The sequence below is a fragment of the Kogia breviceps genome, chromosome 12 (genome assembly GCF_026419965.1).
Source record: "Kogia breviceps isolate mKogBre1 chromosome 12, mKogBre1 haplotype 1, whole genome shotgun sequence".
Taxonomy (NCBI): domain Eukaryota; kingdom Metazoa; phylum Chordata; class Mammalia; order Artiodactyla; family Physeteridae; genus Kogia; species Kogia breviceps.
In genome coordinates this window covers 99,912,699-99,935,954 of record NC_081321.1, presented here as the reverse complement: position 1 = coordinate 99,935,954, position 23,256 = coordinate 99,912,699, and the positions used below count along the sequence as shown (strand labels likewise).

The 23,256-nt window shown below is 64.5% G+C and overlaps 1 protein-coding gene across 5 annotated transcripts in view; it reads right to left on the bottom strand.

Moving 5' to 3' along the window:
- The window catches only part of GRAMD4 (GRAM domain containing 4), an 81,562-nt gene that overhangs the window by 7,576 nt on the left and 50,730 nt on the right, over nt 1-23,256 (bottom strand). For 4 of the 5 annotated variants that reach the window (XM_067010440.1, XM_059081664.2, XM_067010441.1 and 1 more), the window contains exons 4-18: nt 19,075-19,195; nt 13,006-13,067; nt 10,788-10,920; nt 10,349-10,374; nt 9,677-9,768; nt 8,268-8,359; nt 7,139-7,187; nt 5,897-5,968; nt 5,474-5,517; nt 5,289-5,398; nt 4,445-4,599; nt 2,735-2,879; nt 1,886-1,979; nt 1,041-1,125; nt 126-194 (exon numbers count right to left, since the gene is read on the bottom strand). In XM_067010440.1, coding sequence (XP_066866541.1) covers nt 126-194; nt 1,041-1,125; nt 1,886-1,979; nt 2,735-2,879; nt 4,445-4,599; nt 5,289-5,398; nt 5,474-5,517; nt 5,897-5,968; nt 7,139-7,187; nt 8,268-8,359; nt 9,677-9,768; nt 10,349-10,374; nt 10,788-10,920; nt 13,006-13,067; nt 19,075-19,195 — 1,349 coding nt within the window. The remainder of the gene's footprint in view (nt 1-125; nt 195-1,040; nt 1,126-1,885; nt 1,980-2,734; nt 2,880-4,444; nt 4,600-5,288; nt 5,399-5,473; nt 5,518-5,896; nt 5,969-7,138; nt 7,188-8,267; nt 8,360-9,676; nt 9,769-10,348; nt 10,375-10,787; nt 10,921-13,005; nt 13,068-19,074; nt 19,196-23,256) is intronic. The other variant, XM_067010442.1, reaches the window with a different exon arrangement.

Here is a 23,256-nt window from a genome sequence, read left to right as displayed (position 1 = left end):
CAGCCTCCTGCCCCGGGAGGGAGGGGCTTCCCAGGCCCCTCTGCCCGGCCGCAAGCCTGGCCAGCCTGTGCTCAGAGCCACGCCTGGGCGCCCCCGCCGCCTCCCCGCCCCCGCTCGGCACTTACTTTCTGTGTTGATGGCGTGGACACGGCAATCCCCATGCCTGACCCCGGGAGGACGGAGAGGACCTTGTACTGAAAGCCAACGGCGTGCCTGTCATCACGGGCCCCCCCGGAGACGGGGCCACCCTCCCCACACCCCAGGGCACTCTCCACGGGGCCCCAGAAGGGCCTGGACCTCCCCATCCAGCAGAGAACAAGGACTGACGGTGTGAGCGGAACACCAGACCTGCTGACACTGCTGCCCAGCCTCACCGGGGTCCCCCTAAGGAGCACCGCGAGGGGCGAACAGGTCCCCCGGCCCGATCTTGCTCCTCCGACCCCAGCGACCACACGCCTCTCTGGGAGGGAGGGACCCACCACAGCCACAGGGGTGCTCCTGACACACCCTCAGAGGGAAGGAGGTGCTGCCCAGCGGACCCCTGGGGGCCCACCCAGGATGCCCAGAGGGGGCGTGGCTGGGCCTGGCCGCCCCCGCCGGGTGTGCGTGTCAGGCTCTGTGCGCACCTGTGCCTGCTCCACGTGACACGACGGAAAGTGCCGGGACACCCTGCCCCGGGGGAGCGTCTCAGGGCCAAGGGGCAGACGGCTGCCGTGGCCCAGCTCACTGCCCCATCCCCCCCCACCCCCCCCCCCGGTCCGTGCGAGGACGCCAGGCACCGGCCCACCGGGCAGAAGACGGGGCACAGCCCGCGGCGCGTGGATATACCCCCCGACAGGGGCTGCGGGGCTCCGCTCAGACGCCGCCTAGAAGCGGGGCCCTGCCGCAGGGAGAAACGACGCCTGCCCGACCGTCCAGATGGCACCCCTCGTTTTGTTCTAGTCGCACCCCACTCCCAACGCGACCGCCGGCTTCGCGACCCCGCAGCTCCTCCCCGCTCCTGAGACGGGGGGTGAGGGCAAGCAGCGGGCCGCGCCCACCTTTTGGATGTCCGTGATATCCACCAGCTTGATGACTTTGTTCCTCTTGGAGAAGCCGGACTTGGAGCTTTCGAAGCACAGGTAACTACCGGGGGCGGCGGGGGCAGGGGTGGACAGAGCCCAGCCCAGCCGGTGAGCCAGAAGGCACCGTGCCCGGCGGCTGCAGCCACAGCCCAGACACAGGGCCCCCTCACCTGCCGCGACGCGCCGGCCTCTTACAACCGAATCTTTTTTCTTTTACCGAATCTCACAGCTGCTCAGGTGTTTTACCCACTGCTCTGCACTGAACCCGACTCACGTTCCCATGACGTGAGCGTCCCCGGGACGCCCAGCAAGAGACCTGTGTGTCCCTGAGGCCCGGCCGGGGTCTCCTCGGCCAGTTCCTCCGGCCAGGGGGTAGAGACGAACAGGTGGCCCTCGGCTGAGAGTGGGGCGCGAGGTGGCCGAGGGTCCCCAGGGCTAAGAACAGACCCCACCCTGCAACCTGCTCCCCGTCCTCCCACCCCTGGGGGTGGCTGGGCTGCGACGCCCCAAAAGGAGGGCAACGAGATCCCTGCTGCCGCCCTGGGGCCAGGGCGCCGGCTGGGGGAACGGCACGGTTCCCGCCCCACGACCTTGAGCTCCCAGACCAGCGCATCCCGGGGCCTGCGGCGCCCCCTGCGTCCGGCTCAGAGGCAGTACCTCCCCACCCGGGGGCCGGGGGCCGGCAGGAGCTGGGCTCTCGGCAGAGCTAGGGGTCCCCACGGCTACGCCGCCCTGGACCGCGGGGCCTGCGAGGAGCCCGCTCTAACCGTGGCCCCAGCCGGAGGGCGCGCCCGCCCGCAGCCGCCGACAGCCTCACTCACTTCTCCGTCACATACAGGACCCCGTTCCTGATGTAGTCGGTCGGCATCTTCCGGTCTCTGTTTATCAGGCAGCACCGCCAGCCGCTCTCACACACTGACGGGGACAAAAGCGGCCCGTGACCTTCCCTACTGGAAATACCCGCCCTCTGACTGGATGTTGGAACCGTCATCACTGGCTTTTCAAGGACGTCCTGACGTTCACCCTCCACCATCAGGTGAAACCCACAGCGGGAGGAAAGGGGCCCCTGAGAGCCTCTGGAAAGCAGGTGTTTCCTCTCCCACGTCAATGGGCAGGGATTTTGTTGTTTTTTAAAGGAAAAGCACAATTTAATCCATCAAACTACGGCCACGACTCTCCAGGTTCACGGTCTGGGTCAGCAGAAAGAGAGCTCAGGAGAAAATCAAAACTTAATTCTCCAAAGTTCTCTTTCGGCAGTTGCTACCACACACGACAGAGGCCACACCGTTTCAGAGCCTCCAGCCCGCCTCACGGAGAGCCGGGCAGCGTAGGAGTTTCGCGGGAGGCCAAGCAGGGGCCTGGGCTCCCGAGTCACCTGTCACCACCCAGCTTTCTAGGAGGCCACAGCAAGGGACGAGCTGGCCAAGGCAGGACCGGGAAGGCCCTGCACGCGGGGCGCTCTGCGGCTCCGCTTCGGGGCCAGCCGGCCTGCCTTTCCGCTCTCAAGCCACCCACTGCAGACGTGCTCGGCCCCTCCGACCCACCCGCCCAGGAAGCCCGGGAAGGGGCAGGCGGGCGGGCGGCCCTCCCTCCCTCGGCCCCCGTCGGGCCCCCCAGCACTGGAGCGGGCGACCCCGCCTGGCCTGGCCACAGGCTCAGTACACACGTACCTGCCAGCGGACGCTCGTTTTCTGTCAAGTTAAAGATTTCGTGGAAATTGCTCTTCTTAGCGCCGTGGACACGGCTGGCGTCCTCGTCCTTGCTCAGGCCGGCGGGCGTGCTGGACACGTAGCTCCGCGAGGCGGCCATCTGCGGCTGCCGAGTGCACACGACGTCCCCGTCAGCTCCGCCGGCCGGAAGAGGGGCGGGGCCAAGGCGGGACGCACGCACACACGCACGCACGCACGCACGCAGCCTCGCCCCGCCCAGGCCCCGCCGCGCGCACGTGGACGAGGCAGGCACACCCAGACGTGGGGTCCGCTCCTCCTCGCCCACGAGCACCCGTCTGGACACTGCAGCCCGGCTGCGGCGGGCAGACTCTCTCCCGGCGACGCCACGCCCCAGGCGCTGTGCCGAGCCCTACGCAGTACGTGCAGTCAGTGCGGAGCCGTCAGGCGCTCACGCCCGCGCTGCGGACACCAGGACCGGCCGCGGGACAGGCCACCGAGAGCAAGGTTGGCAAGTCAAACGGAGTCAGACCACAGCAACGCGCGGCATCAGGGCACGGCCTGGGGGTGCGGGTACCACACGGACACTGTACCTTGTCGTGTCCCAACACCTGGCCGGACGGGACCACACACACGTGCGGCCATGGAAGGAAAGGTGGGTCCACGTGACACGAGGCGGTAAACACCAGCTGAGCAAGCAGCACGCGCAGACACACGGCCGCAGGACACCCTGGTGGGGTCGCCCTCCACCCCGGGAAGCCCACCCCTAGCCGCTCGGGTCTACGACACTCAGGGAGCCAGGCTGCCCGCTCTTGGGCCTCACCCCTTGGGTCCACTTCCGTCTGCGTGACCAGAGCCCACCCACCGGCTCCCCAAGGTGCGGGCTGCTCCTGCCTGCCCGGCTGCACACCTGGCTTGTGAGTCTGGGGCCCCAACAAGCTTTGCTGTCCTAGAACCCAGGAAGCCTGACCCACACTTGACCCAGAGCTTCCCTTCCACGGACAAAAGCATCAGTTCCCAGACACCCTTTCCTGAGAGGACACTCATACATGAGACTCTGAAATCCAACGCCACCTCCTCCCGGAAGCCCTCCTACACCTACGTGGGAGTCCTACTGAGCCCAGAGCCTCCCCACTAGTCTGAGACCCCGGGAGGAGCACCAAGGCCAGCCTGCCCTCCTCGTCCTGGCTCTGCACAGGGTGCCTAACGCCCACACAGCCTTCCACCCAGTCCCAGCCCGTGAGCACAAAACGTGCCCATCTCGGCCTTGCTGTCCCCTTGCCGGGAACAGCAGGGACCCAGCACCCACCCAGAGAGCAGTCAGTCCCAGGGCTCCCTGCTCCCAAGGCTCCCAGGGTCTTGGCAGTCACGGCCAACGCCCTGTACCCTCCTGCCCTTGGCCTGGGGGCCGGCCTTGCCTGGTGGGGCCCACTCCCCAGCCGGTCTAGGTGGGTAGGGGCCCCCCGACCAGCCTCCATGCGCTGCACAGCTTCCCCCAGCAGCTATCCCCTGCCCAGAACTGGCTGGCCCCAGGGTGCCTGCCCTGGACCTTCGGGACAGCAGAGCTGGTCACAGCGAATCCACCCCCACAGCTGTCTTAAGTTGTCTGTTTCAAGGGCCCCGAAAATCAAAGACACCAGCCTCCCCGCAAAAGCCGGAAGTGAGGGGCAGCGGGGTGTGGCCGGCGCATCTCCTGGCTGCCGTGGGGCCTACCCTGCGCGACATGGCGGTGCTGGAGCGCTCCTTGAGCTGGGGGTCTGTAGGGAGGCTCTTCCAGATGATGTAGGGAGTGTCATACTTGGCCCTCAGCCTTGGGCAGCGTTTGAAGATAAAATCGATGACAAAAAGCTTGATTCCCGCATAGAGTCCTGGGGGCAGAATGAGGTCCCGTTTCTCCAGGACCCTGCGGCCCTGCCCTCGTGGCCGGCAAGGCGGTCCCCGCCCCGTGGAGGGCCTCCCGGGACCCAGGTGTGGGCCGATGGTCCTGGGGTGGTTACACAGGGCAAGGAAGTGACCCCAGCTGAAAGGGAAGCCACTTCTGTGTGTGTGTGGTTACCTCCAACCCAGAGGTGGCTCAGGCCAAACACTAACCTGTCCCTAAAACCGACAAACAAAACCACGAGTCACCATGCTCCAAAGGGGACGTGAGGACTTCGGGGGACCCGTCCCCAGCCTGCCCGCCCCTGACTAGCTGAGCCGGCAGTGATGGCCAGGGGCTCCCGCCTCCCGCTCAGGGCACCTGCGTTGGCCCAGGTCCCCAGAGAAGCGAGACAGACAGCCCGGAGCACGCTGCACTTCTGCTGGCGTCTGTCATGCCCCCCACGGCCTCACCTGCCTGCCCCGGTTCTCCTGGTGATGGGGATGGAGAGGGGGCGAGAGGGCGAGGACCCACCTGCACGCTGGGGGCCGAAGGGCAGGTGGGGACAGTGCCCAGACCGTGAGGCCCCTGAACTGTGTGACCGCCACACCCCACGCTCCAGCTCAGGCCGGGCCCCCCCGCCCACGCCCAGTGCTCATCAGGTGGCGTCTCGTGCTGACTGTCCGGCAGGCTCCTTACCCACGGCCAGCCCCACCAGGCGGTAGGGGAAGAAGCAGGAGGCGAGGAAGGCGGCCCACAGCGCGATGTACAGCTTCTGGGTGATCTCGGGCTGCACCCACATGAACAGGCTGCGAGGGAGAGGGGAGGTTCAGCCAGGTGGCGGGCGCAGCCTAGACAGGGCGGGCCGGGGGCTGACGACTTACTTCTTGATCTTTTCCAGGATGTCGGCCATCTTGCCAAAGAGGTTCTGTGTGAAGCAGCTGCGGTCACGACAGACCCCCGGGGCCACAGGGCAATGCTGGAGATGCCCAGCGCCCGGGAGACCACGGCCGGCACCCCGGAGCCCGTGGTCCTGCCCAGCCGCTCCCAGGCCGAGGACCGGGTGATGGTCCGGTCCGAATCACGGGTTAAGGCACCGCTCGAGTCGAGGGACCCAGGCCCGCACCCTCCCGGGAGCTCTCCCGGCACCGGTCGGGAGGGCCTCCACCGACCGGGGCGCCGGCGTCAGACCAAGCCAAGAGGGCCCTCCCCACCAGCCGGGTTGCCTCGGGCGTCAGCTCCCAGACAAGCCAGGTCTGGAGGGCTGGGTAGCTGGGGTCCCCCCACCTGGAGCCCGGCAGTGGTACCTGGGCTTTCTGGGCGACATCCAGCACGAGCTGGAACTTCTCAGACACGGTCAGGTCTTCCTTTGGAGGCTCCTTCAGTCAAAGGGGAAAGAGAATTTCCACTGAAATTTAACAGTTCAGAAAAATTACTGACAAAAACAGCAAGGAGACCTCCCAGCCCGGGGACCAGGTCCCTGTTGCCCGACAGAGTCAGAGGGACGGGCATCCCCGGGGGGCCTAGCCCGAGGGGGCAGCACGGGCAGCTGTGCTAGCTGACACCCGTCTGGCGCCTGAGAGGGTGGTAGGCAGCCCCCCAGGTGGGCAGGGCTGCTTGAACAGATCACCTTCAGAGGCGCATCTGAGACCACAGAGCCCGCGCCCACCCCGCACTTTACGGAACTGAGGTCCCAGCAGGGGTGCCTGACTTTATCCAGCTTGTCTGAGTTCATTCAGCAAGACCCTCCCTAAGACCTCCAGCTACCAGGGCCAAAGGGCACAGGCCTGCCTCCCCAGAGACACCCTCCCTGACCCCTGTCTAAAGGGGCCCCTGCAGACACCACCACATCCTGCACCCCTACTGTGTGCTCCACGCACATGGTAGGTGCTCAAACACCTGATGAAGCCCATGGACGCACCATAGCCTCCCTCCTGCCTGTGCCCGGTGGTTCAGCCCCACGGGCCAGAGTCCCCCGTACAGTGGTGGGCAAACTTTCTGTAAAGGGCCAGGCGATAAGCACGAGTGCCTCTGCAGGCCCAATGGTTGGTCACAGAAGCTTGGCTGCTGCAGCCCCAAAGCAGCCACGGCATAAACGAACAGGCGTGACAGGGGCCAATAAGACCTTGTTTACAAAATCGGGCGACAGGCCACTGGTCCAGCCCATCCATCGTTCACCTCCCTCCACGGTAGGCTGTGAACAGCTATAGGGGGCCCCCTCGCTACCTCCCCTCCACATCACATCCCAGCTGAGGAGGGTCAGGTCAAGCCAGGCCCAGCCAGGCCAACCTGCTTCCCACGCAGCCAAGCCCAGGCTCGTGAAGGGCGCTCGGGCATCAGCTGGCGACGGGTCAGGGTGCGGCCCCGCAGGGCTCCGGGTAGGGGTGGCTGGCCTTCTCCTCCCCGACCCCTCCTCGCCTGGCAGGGCTCCCCGCCGGCGTCCACGCAGCTCCACCTGGAGGCCTCGGGGGACCTGCGGCCCCCGCACAGCACTGGCGGGTAGAGCCTGGCCCCCCCTCCCCGGAGACGGCGCCCCTCCCAGAACTCACCACCACTTCGGACACTTCAGGCACAATGCTCCACTGTATCCTCCAGCCCCTGGCAAACAGGAGACAGCATGCCTTTACAATCGCATCGTCAGCAGGCGGTGGCCGCAGAGGGGTGACGTCAAGTCACCAGGCCTGTGCTCCCAACGAGGAGCCGCCCCCGGAAATTTTGGCCACTGGGACGGGAGCTTCAGACCGAGACCACCAGGGGCCCCTCCTAGGCTCCAGAGAGGAGATGACCCAGGTCACCCCCACGGATCCCTCCCCGGGGGCCCTCCTGGGGGTGGGCACACATTGCCAAGCACCCAGAGGTGACGGGCCTCTCAAAATAAGTCAAGGAAGTGGCAACGGCAACCACTTTAGTGAACCACGTCCAGGCCGGGCACGGAGAACCCTTTCATAAGCGCTTAAACGTTTTCTACTAGAAACATTTTCAAATGAACCAACTTAGCCAACCGCAGAGAAGCACCTAGAAAAAGAGTGTGTAAAGTGAACTTTTGAACAGCTCAGTGAAAATATAGAAGGCAGGGCCTCTTCTTAGGCCCGACGTGAAGCTGGGGTTCACTCTGTGGGGCGACCTCAGGTCCACACAAACCCGGGAGGGCCCGGGGCCGCGGGGGTTCCCACCCCGGCGTGCTGGCTTCCAACAGCGCCGCCCGCCCCCAGCCTCGAGATGGAAAGCGGGTGCTCGGGGAGGGCGCAGGGAAGACACCGCGTGGCCCCGGGCTCCGGGGATGCAGAGTCCCAGCGCCTCTCCGGCGCCTGCCCTCCGGCCAGTGGGGAACGCCCAGGGCACAGAGCTGCTGCAGCTCCGTCCACGCCCCTCCGCCCACTGGGATGTCACTGCCCAGGTGTGTGTGGAGGGGGAGCTTTCCTGCCCCAAAGCAGCACGACCGGAGTGGCCCCAAAGCCGGCACCCGCTGGCAGCCTGCTGGAAAGAGCCGCTGGGGTTTCGGGATCACCCTGCCCGCTGCCACAAACCATCCTCCCGGGGGCTCGGGGACTCTCAGGGAACAACCTCCCAGAACGCCAGCGCGCGACCCAGACCGGCTCGGCACGCGCCCTGCCCTGCCGTGCGTGCAGCGCGGGAAGACAGCACAGCCGTGCACACACAGCCAGCCGGCGCACCTACCTGGCTATGAGGTAATTGAGGGATAACCTCAAAATTGCTAGAAATAAGAACATGGGGATGGCCCAGCCATGCCACACGGCGTTCATGTACACCTGCGGGTTCGGAGAGAAACAGGTCGGGAGGGAGACAGGCGACCGGCCCGCGTGGCCCGCGTGGTCCAGGACAGACCAGATCCCTCTCTCTCCCAGCCGGGCAGGCCGCGCTCGCAGGCAGGGAGACCAGGCCCCAGCGGCCCTCCGCAGGCCCGAGGACCAGGGCAGGCGGCGTAGACAAAGCCGCTCAGGGAGGAGGTGAGACGGAAACACTGCTCTGGGCGGGCGGGGAGCAGTTATGCCCCGGAAGGAGTAGCCTGGACATGGCCCGGGATCACAGGAGGAGGGCTGACCCCACAGAGAGGCCCTGGCCCACCGCCGCTGCGGGCCCACCTGCCAGAGCCGGAGGCATCCGCGCACCCAGCACTGCTGACACTCTACCCCGCGCCCCAGGGCAGGCAGGGTGCTGGGCACAGCGCTGGCGCTCAGAGAGGGTAGGGGACAGATGCAGTGGGTTCAGGAGGAGGCCTGGCAGGTGGTCTGAACGGCGGGCAGGGTTAGCTCAGCCGTAACACCCAGGCGGAACCAGGGACCTGGGACCCAAAGCAGCCGAGGCCCCATGGAGCAGAGTGCTTGTGAAGGGTGGCCGGAGGAGAGCTCCAGGGTGAAGGGGGCTGGCCCCTGGCCACCACGGCCTGTCCTCTGCATGTGCACAACGCCCATCTCCCCGGTGGACCGGGGGACCCTGGGGCTTCAGGGCGGCCCTCAGGACCCTCTCAGGTGGAGGCCACCTATGGGGGCCTCTGCAGAGATGGGGTCTTTGGGGGCTGTGGCTCTCCGTCTCCATCCTCCTCCCACTGGACAACAGGGTCTCCCCGGGCAGGGCTGGGAGCAGCCACTGCAGGACAATCCAGACTGCGACTGGGCCTGTCTTCCCCAGAGCACCCCGTGATGCTGGCCCAACGCCGCCTACCTCCCCCTGGCCTCGTGGCCTGCTTGGCCCCTAGGCCACCGTGCGCCCGCCAGGAGCCTCCCCCAGCCGCCGGTGCCTGATGGGAGGGACGGCTGGTTTCTGCACAAGCAGACAGACCGCCCCACCGGCCCTTCCCCAACCCACTTGGGAAAGTCGGCCATAAGCTTGGCATGAGGCCCTCGAGAACGCCGCTGGGGGGATTCTGGGCAGGCGGGGAGCCCCACTGCCAGCCCCAGGCTGCACCCCACAACACCCTTATCCAGTCCTTGCAACTGCCCTGCAGCCCACTTTACAGACGGAAACACCGAGGCCGGGAGCTGTCCCGCACGGCAGGGATGGGTGGGTCCCTCGGGAAACCTCAGGGAGGGTGCACACCCCACCCCCCGCCCGCGGGGAGCACTCACGGTGAAGGCGATGGCAGACGTGTAGACAGAGTACCAGTCGGATAAGGCAGAGAGGTTCTTCACAAAGCTGGTGACAGGCTTGGCACCGCGCTCTGGGGATAGAACGGACCACGCGGTCAGGCCAGCGCTAGCCTGGCCCTCGGACACACCTGGCGGTCCGGCTGCTGCACCAGCTGGCGGTGCGGGGAGGGGGAGGGAACCAAAAGGAGCAAAGCAAACCCCAACCGTCGCAGGCTCCCGGGGCGCCTGACCCCAGGCCAGCGCTCGCGTGGTCACTCGTGGGCTGCGGCCTGTCCTCCGTCCCCACGAGGAGACGTCTGTCTGCCTGTCTGCCCCGGCCCGTGCCCGCAGATGGGGAACAGGGGTTTAGTTCGCACACCCAGGTCCTGACAAGTATCTGGAGAAGCACCACGTTTTGCTGGGGCTCCCAGGCCTAGAGGGAAACTCGGCTTCTGGCCACGGGCCAGGGGCGGACAGACAGACGGGGTGGGCCTGGGACTTGCTTCCCAGCCTTAGGAAGAAGGCTGGGCCGGGAACTCCTGAAAAACGTGCTTCCGGAGCAAGTCCAGTTCAGTGCAAGACCGCAGTCACCGCCCGGGCAGCCCCGGCCCCAGCGGCTCACACAGCCACAGAGACGAGCGGGTACTTACTAAGTCCACGCCGGGTACTTACTGAGCCTCCTCATGTTCTCGGTCAACCTAAGAGGGGGGAAGAGATGAGCGCCAGCACACGCTTGGCTGCAGCCGCGTCCTGACACCGCAGCTCCCTGCGGGCCCTCGGGGGGCACAGGTGACCCACGGGGAGCACGGGTGACCCACGGGGGGCGGCTTCCTCGTCTCCCGCCCATGCTGCCCCCACCCAAGTCTGAGGGCCCGGCCCGCGGGCACTCTCGGGGTCGCCTCCGTCCCCGCGTGGCGTCTGTCGCAAAGCACCGGTACGACCACTGACTGGGGGGCACGGCCGTGCGGCCGCCCCCCGCGAAACCTCCCCGGCTTTGCTCGCCGGCCCCAAGGAGGCCTGTCCTGCCGGCACGCCGCAGAGCCGGGCCCAGGGAGCCCCGGGGGCCGTCCCACGCCATATCCCTCCACCCCGAGCTCCGCCAGGGCCCCACCTCCGGGCGCTGAGGGGCTCCTCCGCCTCCGCCGCGCTCTCCTCGGGCTGGAACCGGAAGTCCTCCACGCACTCCCCGAATTGCTCATAGAACCACCTCTGGACACGGGGGCACAGCCCCTGGCTCCGTCGGCCTGCAGGACGGGGCGGGGGGTCCGGGTGAGGGCAGCAGGCCGAGAGGGGCCTCACAGAGCGGCAGCGGCCGGGCCGGCGAGGGCACGTCCACGCCAGAACCGTGAGGGGCCGGGTGCCCTGAGGACAGAGCGCGACCCGCTTCACCACGAGGTGCAAACCAACCGACGCAGACCCCGGGGGTCCCCGTGTTCCTCACACCGACCCCCGGCCTGTCAGAGGCTGTCCCCAGCGCAGGTGCCGTGCAGGCAGGCTCTCAGCCCACCGCTGGCGCTGTGCTGACCACCCCCCGCCACCGGGCACACCGGCTGGTCTGGGGAGTGGCCGGGTGGGCTCACTCCCAGGGACACCCGGACCCTGGGGAACAGCCAGTGGGCGTGCGTCGGGGGCCGTGGTCCGCTGGGGCCCCAGTGAGCGAAGAAAAGCAGCCCAAATCCCTCGGAACAAGTCTGTCCCTTCGGAGAGCAGGTCGTGGAGTCACCGGCAGGGGGCGCCGTCCCACCACAGTTAGAGGGGGATGGAGTGCACGCAGGTGGTCGTGTGCTGCCAGCCCGCAGGGGGGGCCAGGGGATGGAGGGAGGTGCACACGGAGGCCGCGAGGCTCAGAGATGCCCAGAGGAGGGGCGGCAAGGGCCCGGGGTTCTCGCAGCCCGCCTGGAGCACGGCAGGGTCTTTAGGGTGAGAGTCTAGGCAGGCTCAGCCCTATAACCGCTTGGACGGCAGCCGGGGACAGTGAGAGATGGGACGGGCGTGGCCGCGTCCCCATGAAACCACACTGACGGCGCTGCAATTTGAAATGTATTTAACATTCACGTGTCAAATCCTTTTGATTTTTTTCCAACCATTTGGAAGTGTAAACAGATTTTTTTCAATGTGAAGGCAGATGGGGAGCTGTCGTTTGCCGGCCCCGGGTCTAGGTCAGGCGGGCCGCCCGAGCGGACAGGCCGCACGGCGCTCCCGAGCCCCTCTGCCCCAGCACCACGCAGGGCAGCCGTCCCCGCCACCCCGGTCCCCGGGGCTGCACTTGGTGGGCTCCTTCCCTCCCTACCCACACGCCCCACCTCCCGCACAGAGCACGACGCGGTGACCCTCGCTGTGGGTACGGGGTGGAAGGACTGTCCTCCGACACTTCCCACGAGTGCAGGAGGCTCAGCAACTGCCACACACAGCAGGGGCCTTGGCTGGGCGGGGGGTCTCGAGTGCCGCTCCTGGCTCGGAACCTGGGCCACTGGTCCCGAACCCTGACAACCCAAGGGGACTGTGACCCAGTGGACGCAGCAGCCAATGCCGCACCCGGCCGGCCTGTCTGCGGCTCCAGCACTGGGGCCCTGGGGAAGAGGCGTCTCCCTCTCTGGACGGCAGGTAGGGGTTCAGGGCCCGGCTCTGGTCTGAGCTCAGCCTCCGCCTGGAGCGTAAGCCTCAGAGGCCTTCCCTTCCGGGCCTCGGTCTCCTCACCTTTATACTGGGGCAGGGCTTAACCAAAGGTCCTCCTGGTGTAGCCCTCTGAACCCCCAGCACAGGCAGGGGCTTACCGTCGACCCTAACCCTATCCCCTCTCCCACCTCCTCGGCCTGCGAGGGGCCCGGGTCCACCACAAATCCGGCCCCTCGAGAAGCCCAGTTTCCTCCCATGCCATCCTCTGAAGGACGGTTTCAGAAAGTGCCAAGCGTGGAGGGAGATAAGGCACTCGAGCCCGGGGTGGAAAGAAAAGGCACTGAAAGGGGCTCTGCGTCCTGACCTGGGGGTGCTGGAGCACAGTGCCAGCAGCTGACCTCACCTCCCCACTCACCCCCTTGCCAGGACAGCCGGCCTCTGGAAGCAGGTCGCCAGGCCAGGGGCCAAGCAGCCAGTGTGACCATGACATGATTCCTCTTTGGGGAAGGGCTGGGAGAGATGTCGCGTTGTATTTTTAGGAGAAAATAAAAGTCACGTTTTGATCGAATGCCTTGCATCTGCTACGGAGACTCACCCACCGGTAGTCAGAGACACCAACCCGGTTCCAACAGGAGGGGATCCCCGGAAGTGAGCAGGTGCGCCCGGGAACAGAACCAACCGCCCCCACCCGCATCTCCGTCCCCCAGGCCTACCTGCTCCATTATTGACCTGGGCCTGCCCTTTCGGAGGCTGCTGAGCTGGCGGCTCCTCGGCTCTTAAAGAGGGGGAAGAAGAAGCAAGATCTCTGTTAGTTCAAGACACAGCACGATGCCTCCGCGCTTTGCAAGGTTCCCGCGCTCACGGGAGCCACGCCCAACACCGGAGGGCCCGTTCCCACCCTCGGGGATCCCTCTGGGGTCCTGGCTGCTCAGCTCAGACGCCGGGTGAGGGCAGTGGGGCAAGAACAGAGCTGCATTCCTCAAGAGCACACTTTAGTTAGTTAGTTAGTTTTGGCTGCGCTGGGTCTTCGTTGCTGCGTGTGGGCTTCCTGTAGTTGCGGCGAGCGGGGGCTACTCTTCATCGTGGTGCACGGGCTTCTCACTGTGGTGGCTTCTCTTGTTGCGGAGCACGGGCTCTAGGCGCGCGGGCTTCAGCAGTTGTGGCTCGCGGGCTCTAGAGCGCAGGCTCAGTAGTTGTGCTTGTGGGTCCTAGAGTGCAGGCTTCGTGGTTGTGGCGCACGGGCTTAGCTGCTCCGCGGCACGTGGGATCTTCCCGGACCAGGGCTCGAACCCGTGTCCCCTGCACTGGCAGGCAGATTCTTTACCACTGCGCCACCAGGGAAGTCCTACACTTCTTGTTTTTTGATGACCAAACACTGTCTCAAACATACAACTCTTTCCTTTCCTATTAATTTTGACCCATTTGCTTCTTTATTTAATGTTAAGCTCAGAATAAACAGCTCTCATACTAGTTACTTGGCCTGCTAACGAAAAGGTACTCAGCGACACACATCTATAGGAAGCACCATACAAGGCCACAGGCTGGGTGAGCCCCTGCCCGGCAAGCTGTGCACAGGTCCCAGCTTGGTCCGTGCCGGCCACCTGCCCGGCGCTGTGCCCCTGCGGCCTCACTGCACCTGACCACAGCAGTCACCCGGCCTCAGAGCCTCCCTGGAGTTCCTGGCCACCTGCCGGATCCTGACCACAGACCTGACTTTCAGCCACAGGCCCTGACAGATTGGCCCCCAGCTGCTGGCCGGACCCTGTCCCCTTGGGCAGTGCCCTGTCCCTGACCGGCCAGCCCACCTGCCCTCCTCACCCTGCGCTGGCCTGGGCTACCAACACGCCACACTGCTGCTGTGGTTCCCAGTGCAGCAGAGATCCCAGGATGTGGGAAAAGTGGCCCCCCGGGCAAACCTCGGCAGGACTGGGGGGGCACGGAGGGCTCTGCCAGGACAGAGACAGTGGGGCTGGGAGACCCCGGGCAGGCGCGCACCCTCAGCATCCCGCTTTGTTCACACGACGTGATCTTGTCACAGGGAAGAACCTTTGTGTTCTATCACAAGCGCATCGCTAAAGGGATGCTGCCCGTAAGCTTAAATTATACGTAGTGGCCCATCTCTGGGAACCCTGCCTCCCAGGTAATGAGCGTTAAGCTAAAGTACCTCTGTTTGGCTCACGGGAAACCTCCTGCCCAGGCCCACCTGTGAATGGCTGCAGGCGGGAAGAAATGAACACCTCCCCTCTGGGGGCTGGTGGGAACCAGGGAGCGTTTGGCTTTACTCTCCCTCCCCTTTTCGTATAAAAGGAGCCTGAATTCTAAGTCAGGCAAGCTGGGTCTTTGGGGCACGAGCCCACCATCCTCTTGGCCTGCTGGATTTCCAAATGAAGTCGCTATTCCCTGTCCCAACCACTCGCCTCTCGATGTCGGCCTGTCGTGCAGCGAGCAGTACCCGCTTAGACCTGGTAACAATCCCACTCCAACGTCTCCGTGAACCGACCCGCTCTGCGGGTTTATAACCTGTAACTGCAACCCATCACGGCCACGCTGTGCTGGAACAGGAAGCGCGGAGGACAAGCTGGATCAGGGGAGAGCAGGTGAGCAGGGGGCGAGCCCGCAGCCTCGGGAAGCAGTGGACAGGGAACCATGAGACAGAGGGGGGTCCCAGAGACGGGCGCCATGGTGGAAGAGGAGGGGGTTAGGCCTCCACGCCCACCCCTCCCTGTGGCCAGGCTGCCCAAACGGCCATCCATGCTCAGAGCTACTGACAAACGGGGATTTACTGGGAACAGGAGGGGAGCTGGGGCACGCGGGAGACTCCAGACTGGGTTCCCTCTGTTCCTGGGCAGGTGTCCAGGCCTCCGGACCAGGACATTCCCTGAGCCGGCCGGGGGTCCTGAAGAGGCAGCTCACACAGGAAGCACTAACAAATGGGCTCCCAGCAGAGCCCGGGCCCAGGTGTGCTACTGAGGACTCGTGGGCCTGAAGGACACAGCATGGCTCAGCCGCAGGGGGGCCTGGGGTCTGAGTGGCCGGCGGGGCTGTCTGGGGCGCTGTGCTTGGTACCATTTGGCTTTGCATCTGATGATACTGATACCGCACTCCGCACAGCCACTGGCTGTGTGATCTTTCCAACATAATCACCGCTAGAATCGGACAGGTATTTAGGTATAAATGGGCTGCTAGCTGCCTGCGGGGAAAGACGGCTGGTAACACTGGCGCAGGTGGCGGGCAATTTTACCTTCTTCCCGTCACACCACATATGGAACATCGTCAGCGCCTGTAACGTGCACAGGACGTGGGAAACAGACTGACAACACAGCGCACAGCAGTGATGTTCTAAACATTAAGAGGAAGGCGGAGGGCAGACAGCGCATCAGGGCCTCCCAGCCGGGTCCACCCACAGCTCCGGGTAGGTGGGGAGTGAGTGGTGGCCTCAGAGCAACACGAACACCCCGGGACTTCCCTTCGTCAGAAGAAAGGGCCCTTGGGACTCCTCGTAACTGTGGATTCTTCCAAATGTTTTGGAACAACCTCCGCTGATGTTTAATGATCAGCGGAACAAGTCTGGAGTGGAGTGCGCCTGGAGGGCTCTTCTAGAATCTAACTATCCCACGGGCAACAACCCGAGGCCTTAGGACAAATGATGAAGCCCATGGGCGGGGGGGGGCGCCAGGGCCACATGTCAGGGCCGGGCTGGGCACGGGAGGCAGTCACCAGGGTCTGCGTAGTTCCCACATGGGGTGCCCCGGCCAAAGCCCCAACCAACACCGTGGGCAGAGTGCGGCACAGGATGACACGCCCCCTCCGGCCCCCTCCACGCAGCCGCAGCCGGGAGGGCGGAGGAGCCATGGGAGGTGCCGCTGAGAGCGAACCCAAGGGTGGGGCCCGGGCAGGGCCTGACCAGAGGCCAGTGGAGGTCAAAGGCAGTTTCTCCATGTTGCTTTCAGACCGATAACTAGACACGACCTTCGCCTTGAGTAAGCTTAAACCAAGGCGATTTCCCAGCAATTTTCTTAAAAAGCAAAACAGAGGTTTGTATAAACTACCATGTTTTAATCCTGCAGATGGAGTGTGTGTGTATGTGCCCGGGTGTGAAGGTGGCCATCCACGCAGTTGCCCACCCTGGACGGCCCACAGCGACCCCAGATGGGCACCAAGATAAGAACGAAAGAGGAGAGGTCGCTTGCTTGGAACCTGCTTCTCCCTGTTCCTCCCCTCCCTCAGGTCTCCGCTTCCAGAAGGTTCCTAAACCCTAAGCCCCCCCTAAACCCCATGCTCCCCAGGACCCTCCGCTTCTACTTCCTCGGTCTGGCCCTGGATGTTCCTTTCCTGTAATCCCCAATTGGTCCCCAAGCAGACCTGTGAGAAACAGATCTGTCTGCAGCCTCAGAACCTATCGGGGGGCCAGGCACCCAAGGGGCTTTGGTGAAAGGACGAGGATTAAATCCCCGGAGCGGGCTGGGGGTGGCGGGAGGGTGGAAGACAGAAGACATGGACCCTGCAGAGGGAGCTGGCACACGGGGTGCTCTCAGGCCGAGCGCCGCCCGACGCCACCAGGGCAAGCGAGGCCTCCGGTAAAGCCGCACATAAACACAAACTGCCTCCGACAGAAGCGCGTCGGTGCGGGTGACAGTCCTGTGACATGCCATGAGAGGCCAGGCGCGGCCAGCCAGCGGGCTGAGAATACACCCCACCCCCAGCCAAGCACCTGGATCTCCCAGAGTCGCCCCAGGTCAGGTCGCCGGCTGCACCTCTTTACGTTATTAAATGTAATTGAATCTTTGACCGTCTACAGATTTTCACATAAGGCTTAACATCAGGGGAAGTACTGCTCGAAGCCGTGGTCCGACTTCTGGTCCAGGGAGGGGTGCCGGCCTCGTAGCCCGGCAAAGCAAGTGACACCCTGCCCCAACACGGGGGCCCCCGCGGGGAGCCCCAGAGAACTGCAGAGGGGGCCACGCTGACCCGTGGGACAGGCAGGTGGCCTTCGCTCAGGGGCACCGGGAAGCCCACAGAGCTGTCCTAACACCCGGCAGAGCAGGAAACTAAAGGACCTTCTCCCCTAGGGAACCAAGTGCCACCCGTGCCCTGGAGCTGAGGAGCAGCCGCTGAGAGCCAGAGGAGGCCAGCACGGAAGCACAGGAGGTCCGGCCTTTCCAGCAGCTAAAGGGCGCGCGGCGCGGCCCCCGGAGCGGGGTCTCCTCAGAGCCCCACCAGAGTGACGGCGCTCAGCGCCGACAACAACGCCAGGCCACCCCGCGGAGAAGCCGGCTCTGACTGGGGTGTGCCAAGCTGGAGAGAGCTGTGCACTCAGGCCACGGGGGCCTGGACAAAAGGGTGCGGAGCCAGAGGCCAGGCTGGTGAGGGGGAGGGATGGAGACTTTGGCGGCCTCAGCCCCCAGGCCTCGTCCGCCAGGCCGCCGGCCTGGACGCTGTACACAGGGACAGGGAGCCCTGGCGGGTTTCATCAGGATGGAAGAACACAGCTTAGGACTTGCAAACATCCCTCTGGGATGACTCACTTCTTGCTGGCGGCACCGTGAGGCAGGGGCCGAGCTCGTGTGGGCAGAGGTGGGTGGGAGTCCACACCACCCCCTCCGGGAGCTGGGGCGGCCGCTGGCAGCCCCAGGATGGAGGGACCCTGCCGGGAGGAGGTGACTGGCCCCGGCAGGCTGACCCCGAGGGCGCCGTCAGGGGCTCGGGGCGGGAGAGCGTCCGAGTGGGCAGCGGGGCACGATGGTGGGGGTGAGCGTGCGAGCACAAAGGCAGGCTGGGCGGGGTCTCGGGGTCCTGGGGGCGACTGCTGGCCAAGACCTGGGGGGACGTCAGGTGGTTCTGGGGGCTCTGCGTCCCTCTTCAGCCCCGTCCAGCCAGACCTCCCAGGGTTCAGCTGAGACTCCCCCCCCCACCCCGCCGCCCCCGTTCCCCCTCCAGCGTGCAACAGGAGCACCTACACCCTCCCCCCGCCACCGGTTTCCAGATAAAGGCCCCGAGGCACAGGAAGGCAGCCACTCTCCCAGGATCGCAGCTCACCACGGGGACACGCGGGACTCAGCCCACCATCACCACTCACCCGCGTACCCTCCTGATGCCCTGGGTCCGGCAGGGGCTGGGAGGGCGGCGGTGGCCGCTCACGGGCACCGGCCACCTCAGGGTTTGAGCAGGGTCTTGGCTCAGGGGGCCTCTACCCACCGAGAGGGCAACGCTACCTGGGTGACGGTGTTACCTGGCCCTCCCCTCCTCCCATCTGGCCTTGGACTCCCCACCTGGCCCTTCCCCCCTCCTCACCTGGCCCTCCCCTCCTCCCCACTTGGCCTTGGATCCTCACCTGGCCTTGGACTCCTCACCTGGCCCTTCCCTACTCCTCACCTGGCCCTCCCCTCCTCCCCACCTGGCCTTGGACTCCTACCTGGCCCTCCCCTCCTCCCATCTGGTCTTGGACTCCCCACCTGGCCTTGGGCTCCTCACCTGGCCTTGGGCTCCTCACCTGGCCCTCCCCTCCTCCCCACCTGGCCTTGGGCTCCTCACCTGGCCCTTCCCCCCTCCTCACCTGGCCCTCCCCTCTTCCCCACCCAGCCTTGAGATCCTCACCTGGCCTCGCCTCCTCCCCACCTGGCCTTGGGCTCCTCACCTGGCCCCTCCCCCGCTCCCCACCTGGCCTTGGGCTCCTCACCTGGCCCCTCCCCCGCTCCTCACCTGGCCTTGGGCTCCTCACCTGGCCCTCCCCTCCTCCCCACCTGGCCTTGGGCTCCTCACCTGGCCCCTCCCCCGCTCCTCACCTGGCCTTCAGCACTTCCTGGACCTTCTGCTCCAGCTCCATCCGCCGCTGCCGCTCCCGGTCCAGCTCCTGCCGCAGCATCTCCGCGTTGGTTTCTTCTCGCAGCTTCCGGAGCTCCTCCTCTGTGAGGGGAGAGAAGCCCAGGTGAGTGTCACATGGTCCATCCTGCCCCCCTTGCAAAGGTGCCCAGAGAGGGCTGGTCTGCAAAGCACTCAGACAGCTGGCAACAGCAGCTCTCTCGCTCCTTCCTGGGGGGGCACACCGGCAGGAGTCGATCAACCGGGGCTCCTCTTACTCAGTCAGGGCGAGATCTGGGGCAAAGCAAGGGTGAGGGTGTCTGTACTTAATAAAACCCATTCAAGATAGACACACAAAAGGCATTTCACCGAACCACCTCCACGGGGGCAGGACAGCCCGAGGAAGGGCTGTCCTGGCGGCACTTGGTCACTGCACAGACACACGTGCAGCAGGTGCGGTTCTGGGAGGTCTCGGCTGCAGAGCAAAGCCCACGTGAGGGGCAGAGAGCCCCGCCAGCTGGCTGCCGACCACCTGAGACCCGCGCGGCGGGAGGATGAGGGGTACGGCGGGAGGGTGAGCGGGCGCTCGAGAGAAGCCGCACCAAGGGGTGTCTGAGTCAGAACCTGGATGAACAGAAGGTCGCGCGGACCGGCGGGGTGGGGGGGGGGGGCAGAGCGTGGGATGCAAGGGAGCAGCCTTGGTGAGGAGAAGGCAGGAGGGGCCATGGGATGGGGGGAGGGGTCACGGATGAGATGCGGGCAGGGCGTCAGAGCCCGCGAAGCCAGAATGAGGACCCGGCGTTCATCCCAGGTGTGATGGAAGCCAGTGCCAGGGAGCTGCTGTTCTAACGGAGAGTGTGGGGTGGGCTGAGGAATGGCCCCAAGGATGGACCATCCTAACCTTGGAAGCTGTGACTAAGCACCTTACACAGACAAAGGGACCCTGCAGAAGTGATAAGGATCTGGAGACGGGTGTGTATCCTGGATTCCATGCATGGGACCAATGTCACCACAAGCATGAAAACTCAGGAGGAAGCAGCAGGGTCAGGGGTCAGAGAGAGGAGACAGGAAGCTGCTGTCCCGCTGACTGTGAAGAGCCCGGGGCACGGGCAGCGTCTAGAGCCGGAAGAGTCAAGGACACAGGGTCTCCCCGGGAGCCTCCAGAAGGAAGACGGCTCTGCCCGCACCTTGACTTGAGCTCTGTGACACTCATTTCAGACCTCTGGCCTCTGAACTGTAAGAGGATAAGGAGGCTACTTTAAGGCCCCAGCGTGTGGAAATCTGTTGCAGAGGCGACAGGAACCTCGTACACACGCGGCTGCGCACGCCCTAAGTGGACGTCGCTCTGCATTTCCGCACGACCGGACACCGCACGACGACACCCAGACCCAAAGACTGCGTGCTTCAGGCCCCACAGCAGCCCCTGTCACTCCCTCCACCCTGCATCCTGTCCTCCCCCGTCCCCAGGGGCGACCACCGGCCAGACTCTACGGACAGATGAGGCCTCCCTTTTTGCAGACTGTACGGTGGAGGTGGGCACGTCTTAGCGTGCTCAGGCAGCTGTAACAAGATACCACAGACCAGGTGGCCTAAACAACAGACATTTATCTCTCCCAGCCCTGGAGGATGGACGTCCAAGGTCAGGGTGCCATCAGATGCGGTTCCTGGCGAGGACTCTCTTCAGGGCCTGCAGACGGCAGCCTTCTCGCTGTGTCCTCAAAGGCAGACAGCCACCTCTGGCGTCTCTTCCTCTTCTTATAAGGGCACTGATTCCATCACAGGGCCCCAGCATCACGACCTCAGCTAACCCTAATCGCCTCCCAAGGGCCCACCTCTCACCACGACCACGTGGAGGTGAGGGCTTCAGCACGTGCACTTTGGGGGTTGCAAACGTTCAGTTCATAACAGGGCATGAACTCAGGCTGTCTGGCTCCCGAGCCCAGGCTCCTAGCCAGGACACTGTGCTGACAGGCCAGCTGCGGCCTCTCCTGGGTGTGGGCAACTGCACGCTGCCCTGGCCAGCCGTCCTGCTCTCCTCGGGGGACACCTGCACTGTGACTCACGCCGCAGAATCCGTGCCAACACACACTATTCCATTTGGTTTTTATGTGCCGCGAGCAAAGCTCAAAGGCTTCGAACTAAGCAAACTGAGTTTGAGGAACTGGCACACCCAGAAGTTCACACTCGGTTCCTAAGAAGCAAACCCAGCTACGTCCTTTCTACTTAAATCTGCACCAGAGTCCGGTGCAACCTTCTCGGCAGGGCCTTGAGCCCTTGAGGGGTGGTCCTGACTCCCTCTTCCCCAGAGGGCCTCACTGCACTCAGACAGCCAGGCCGGCGAGTCTCGCTTTTGGCAAGAAGGTTCCAGATGACTTGAACCAGCCACACAACACAAGAGATCCGTGAGCAGCCACCCAGCCCACACTCCTGAGGACGGGCCTCCTCCCACCTCCAGGCTGGGGCTGCAGTGAAGACACAGACCCTCTGGGCCTGTGGACCCAGGGCGGCCTGAGCTTAGTGAGGAAGGGGGCCTCCGAGAGCACCGCACACAGGGAGGCGATCAGGACCACGGACGGCCACCCCTGAGGGCTGCGTGCAAAGAGCAGAAGGGGAGGGGTGTGCAAGAAGGTTCCAGAACCCGCGTGGCATACAGTCTAGCCCTGCACTTCTCATGTCTCCCCCAAAGCACCCCAGCTACCTCTCCTGAAGACGTGAGTTACGCATCGATGAAGGGGCCCAGTCCAGCCTGACGCAAGTCCTGCTGTTTCGTGGGGGACACGGGTGCCCCTGAGCCGAGTCTGGTCCAGGGCGGGGATTCCGGCTCTCCTCCTACCTGGGCACTGACGGTGGGGTAGGGGGCCTAGCCAGGCTGCAGGGACGATGGGAGCAAGGAGCCCACGGCGGGAGCTGAGGAAAGACCCACCCTCCTCCCACCATGGGAGAACATGCGTGCACCGCCCGCCGTGCACATGCCCGGGCAGCGCTGGCCGTGCAGGAGGGCCACGGTCACACCCAGAGGCAGACGGGTGCTGGTCCTGCTGCAGGCGCAGAGGCCCCGGCGGTGGGAAGCATCGCCCGCTGACTCAAGAGTGAGGGCTCCCATGTGCAGCAACACGGATGCAACTAGGGATGCTCATACTAAGTCAGGCAGACAGAGAAAGACAAATACCGTGTGATGTCAGTTACATGTGGAATCTAAAATATGACACAAATGAACCCATCTGTGAAACAGAAACAGACTCAGGGACATAGAGACCAGTCTGGTAGTTGCCAAGGGGAAGGGGGTCCCTGGGGGAAGGATGTAGTGGGAGTTTGGAGTTAGCAGGTGTAAGCTATTATATACAGAATGGATAAACAACAAGGTCCTACTGTAAAGCACAGGGAACTATATTCAATATCCTGGGATAAGCCATCATGGAAAAGAATATAAAAAAGGATGTATATATAACTGAATCACTTTGCTGTACAGCAGTAATTAACACAACATTGTAAATCAACCATAAATTTTAAAATTTTAAAAGTTAGGGCTTGGGCTTCCCTGGTGGTGCAGCGGTTGAGAGTCCGCCTGCCGATGCGGGGGACGCGGGTTCGTGCCCCGGTCCGGGAGGATCCCACGTGCCGCGGAGCGGCTGGGCCCGTGAGCCACGGCCGCTGACCCTGTGCGTCCAGAGCCTGTGCTGAGAGGCCCGCGTACCGCCAAAAAAAAAAAAAAAGTCAGGGCTCAGCACCGGGCCTGGGGGTCAGTCTACGGCGAGCACCCGAGAGCCCCAAGCACAGCACTTGCTGAGTGCGTGAAGGGGTTCTGCTCTCCGCCCCCGCCCCCCAGAAGTGAGCACAGCCCAGCTACAACCAGGACCCTTTTACTCCAGGTGGGGAACTCCTTCGCCATCCCACAAAGCCCCTCCGCACTCGGTCACCTCACAGACATTTGGGGAATGACAGGTAGCTGCAGGCAACTTCCCCAGTATCCCGCCCCAAGTCCTTTGTACGATGTAATCACTGTAAGATGCAATCGAGTCCACCGTCAGAAACCGCTTTTTCTTCTCTCTAAAGCGGCACGTGGTGGGCTCGTGCTCCTCAAAGCCCCACGACAGCCCCACGACAGCCCCACGACGACACGGTCCTCACGCCCCCACCCACCTCCTGCATTTCCTGAGTGTGAGCCC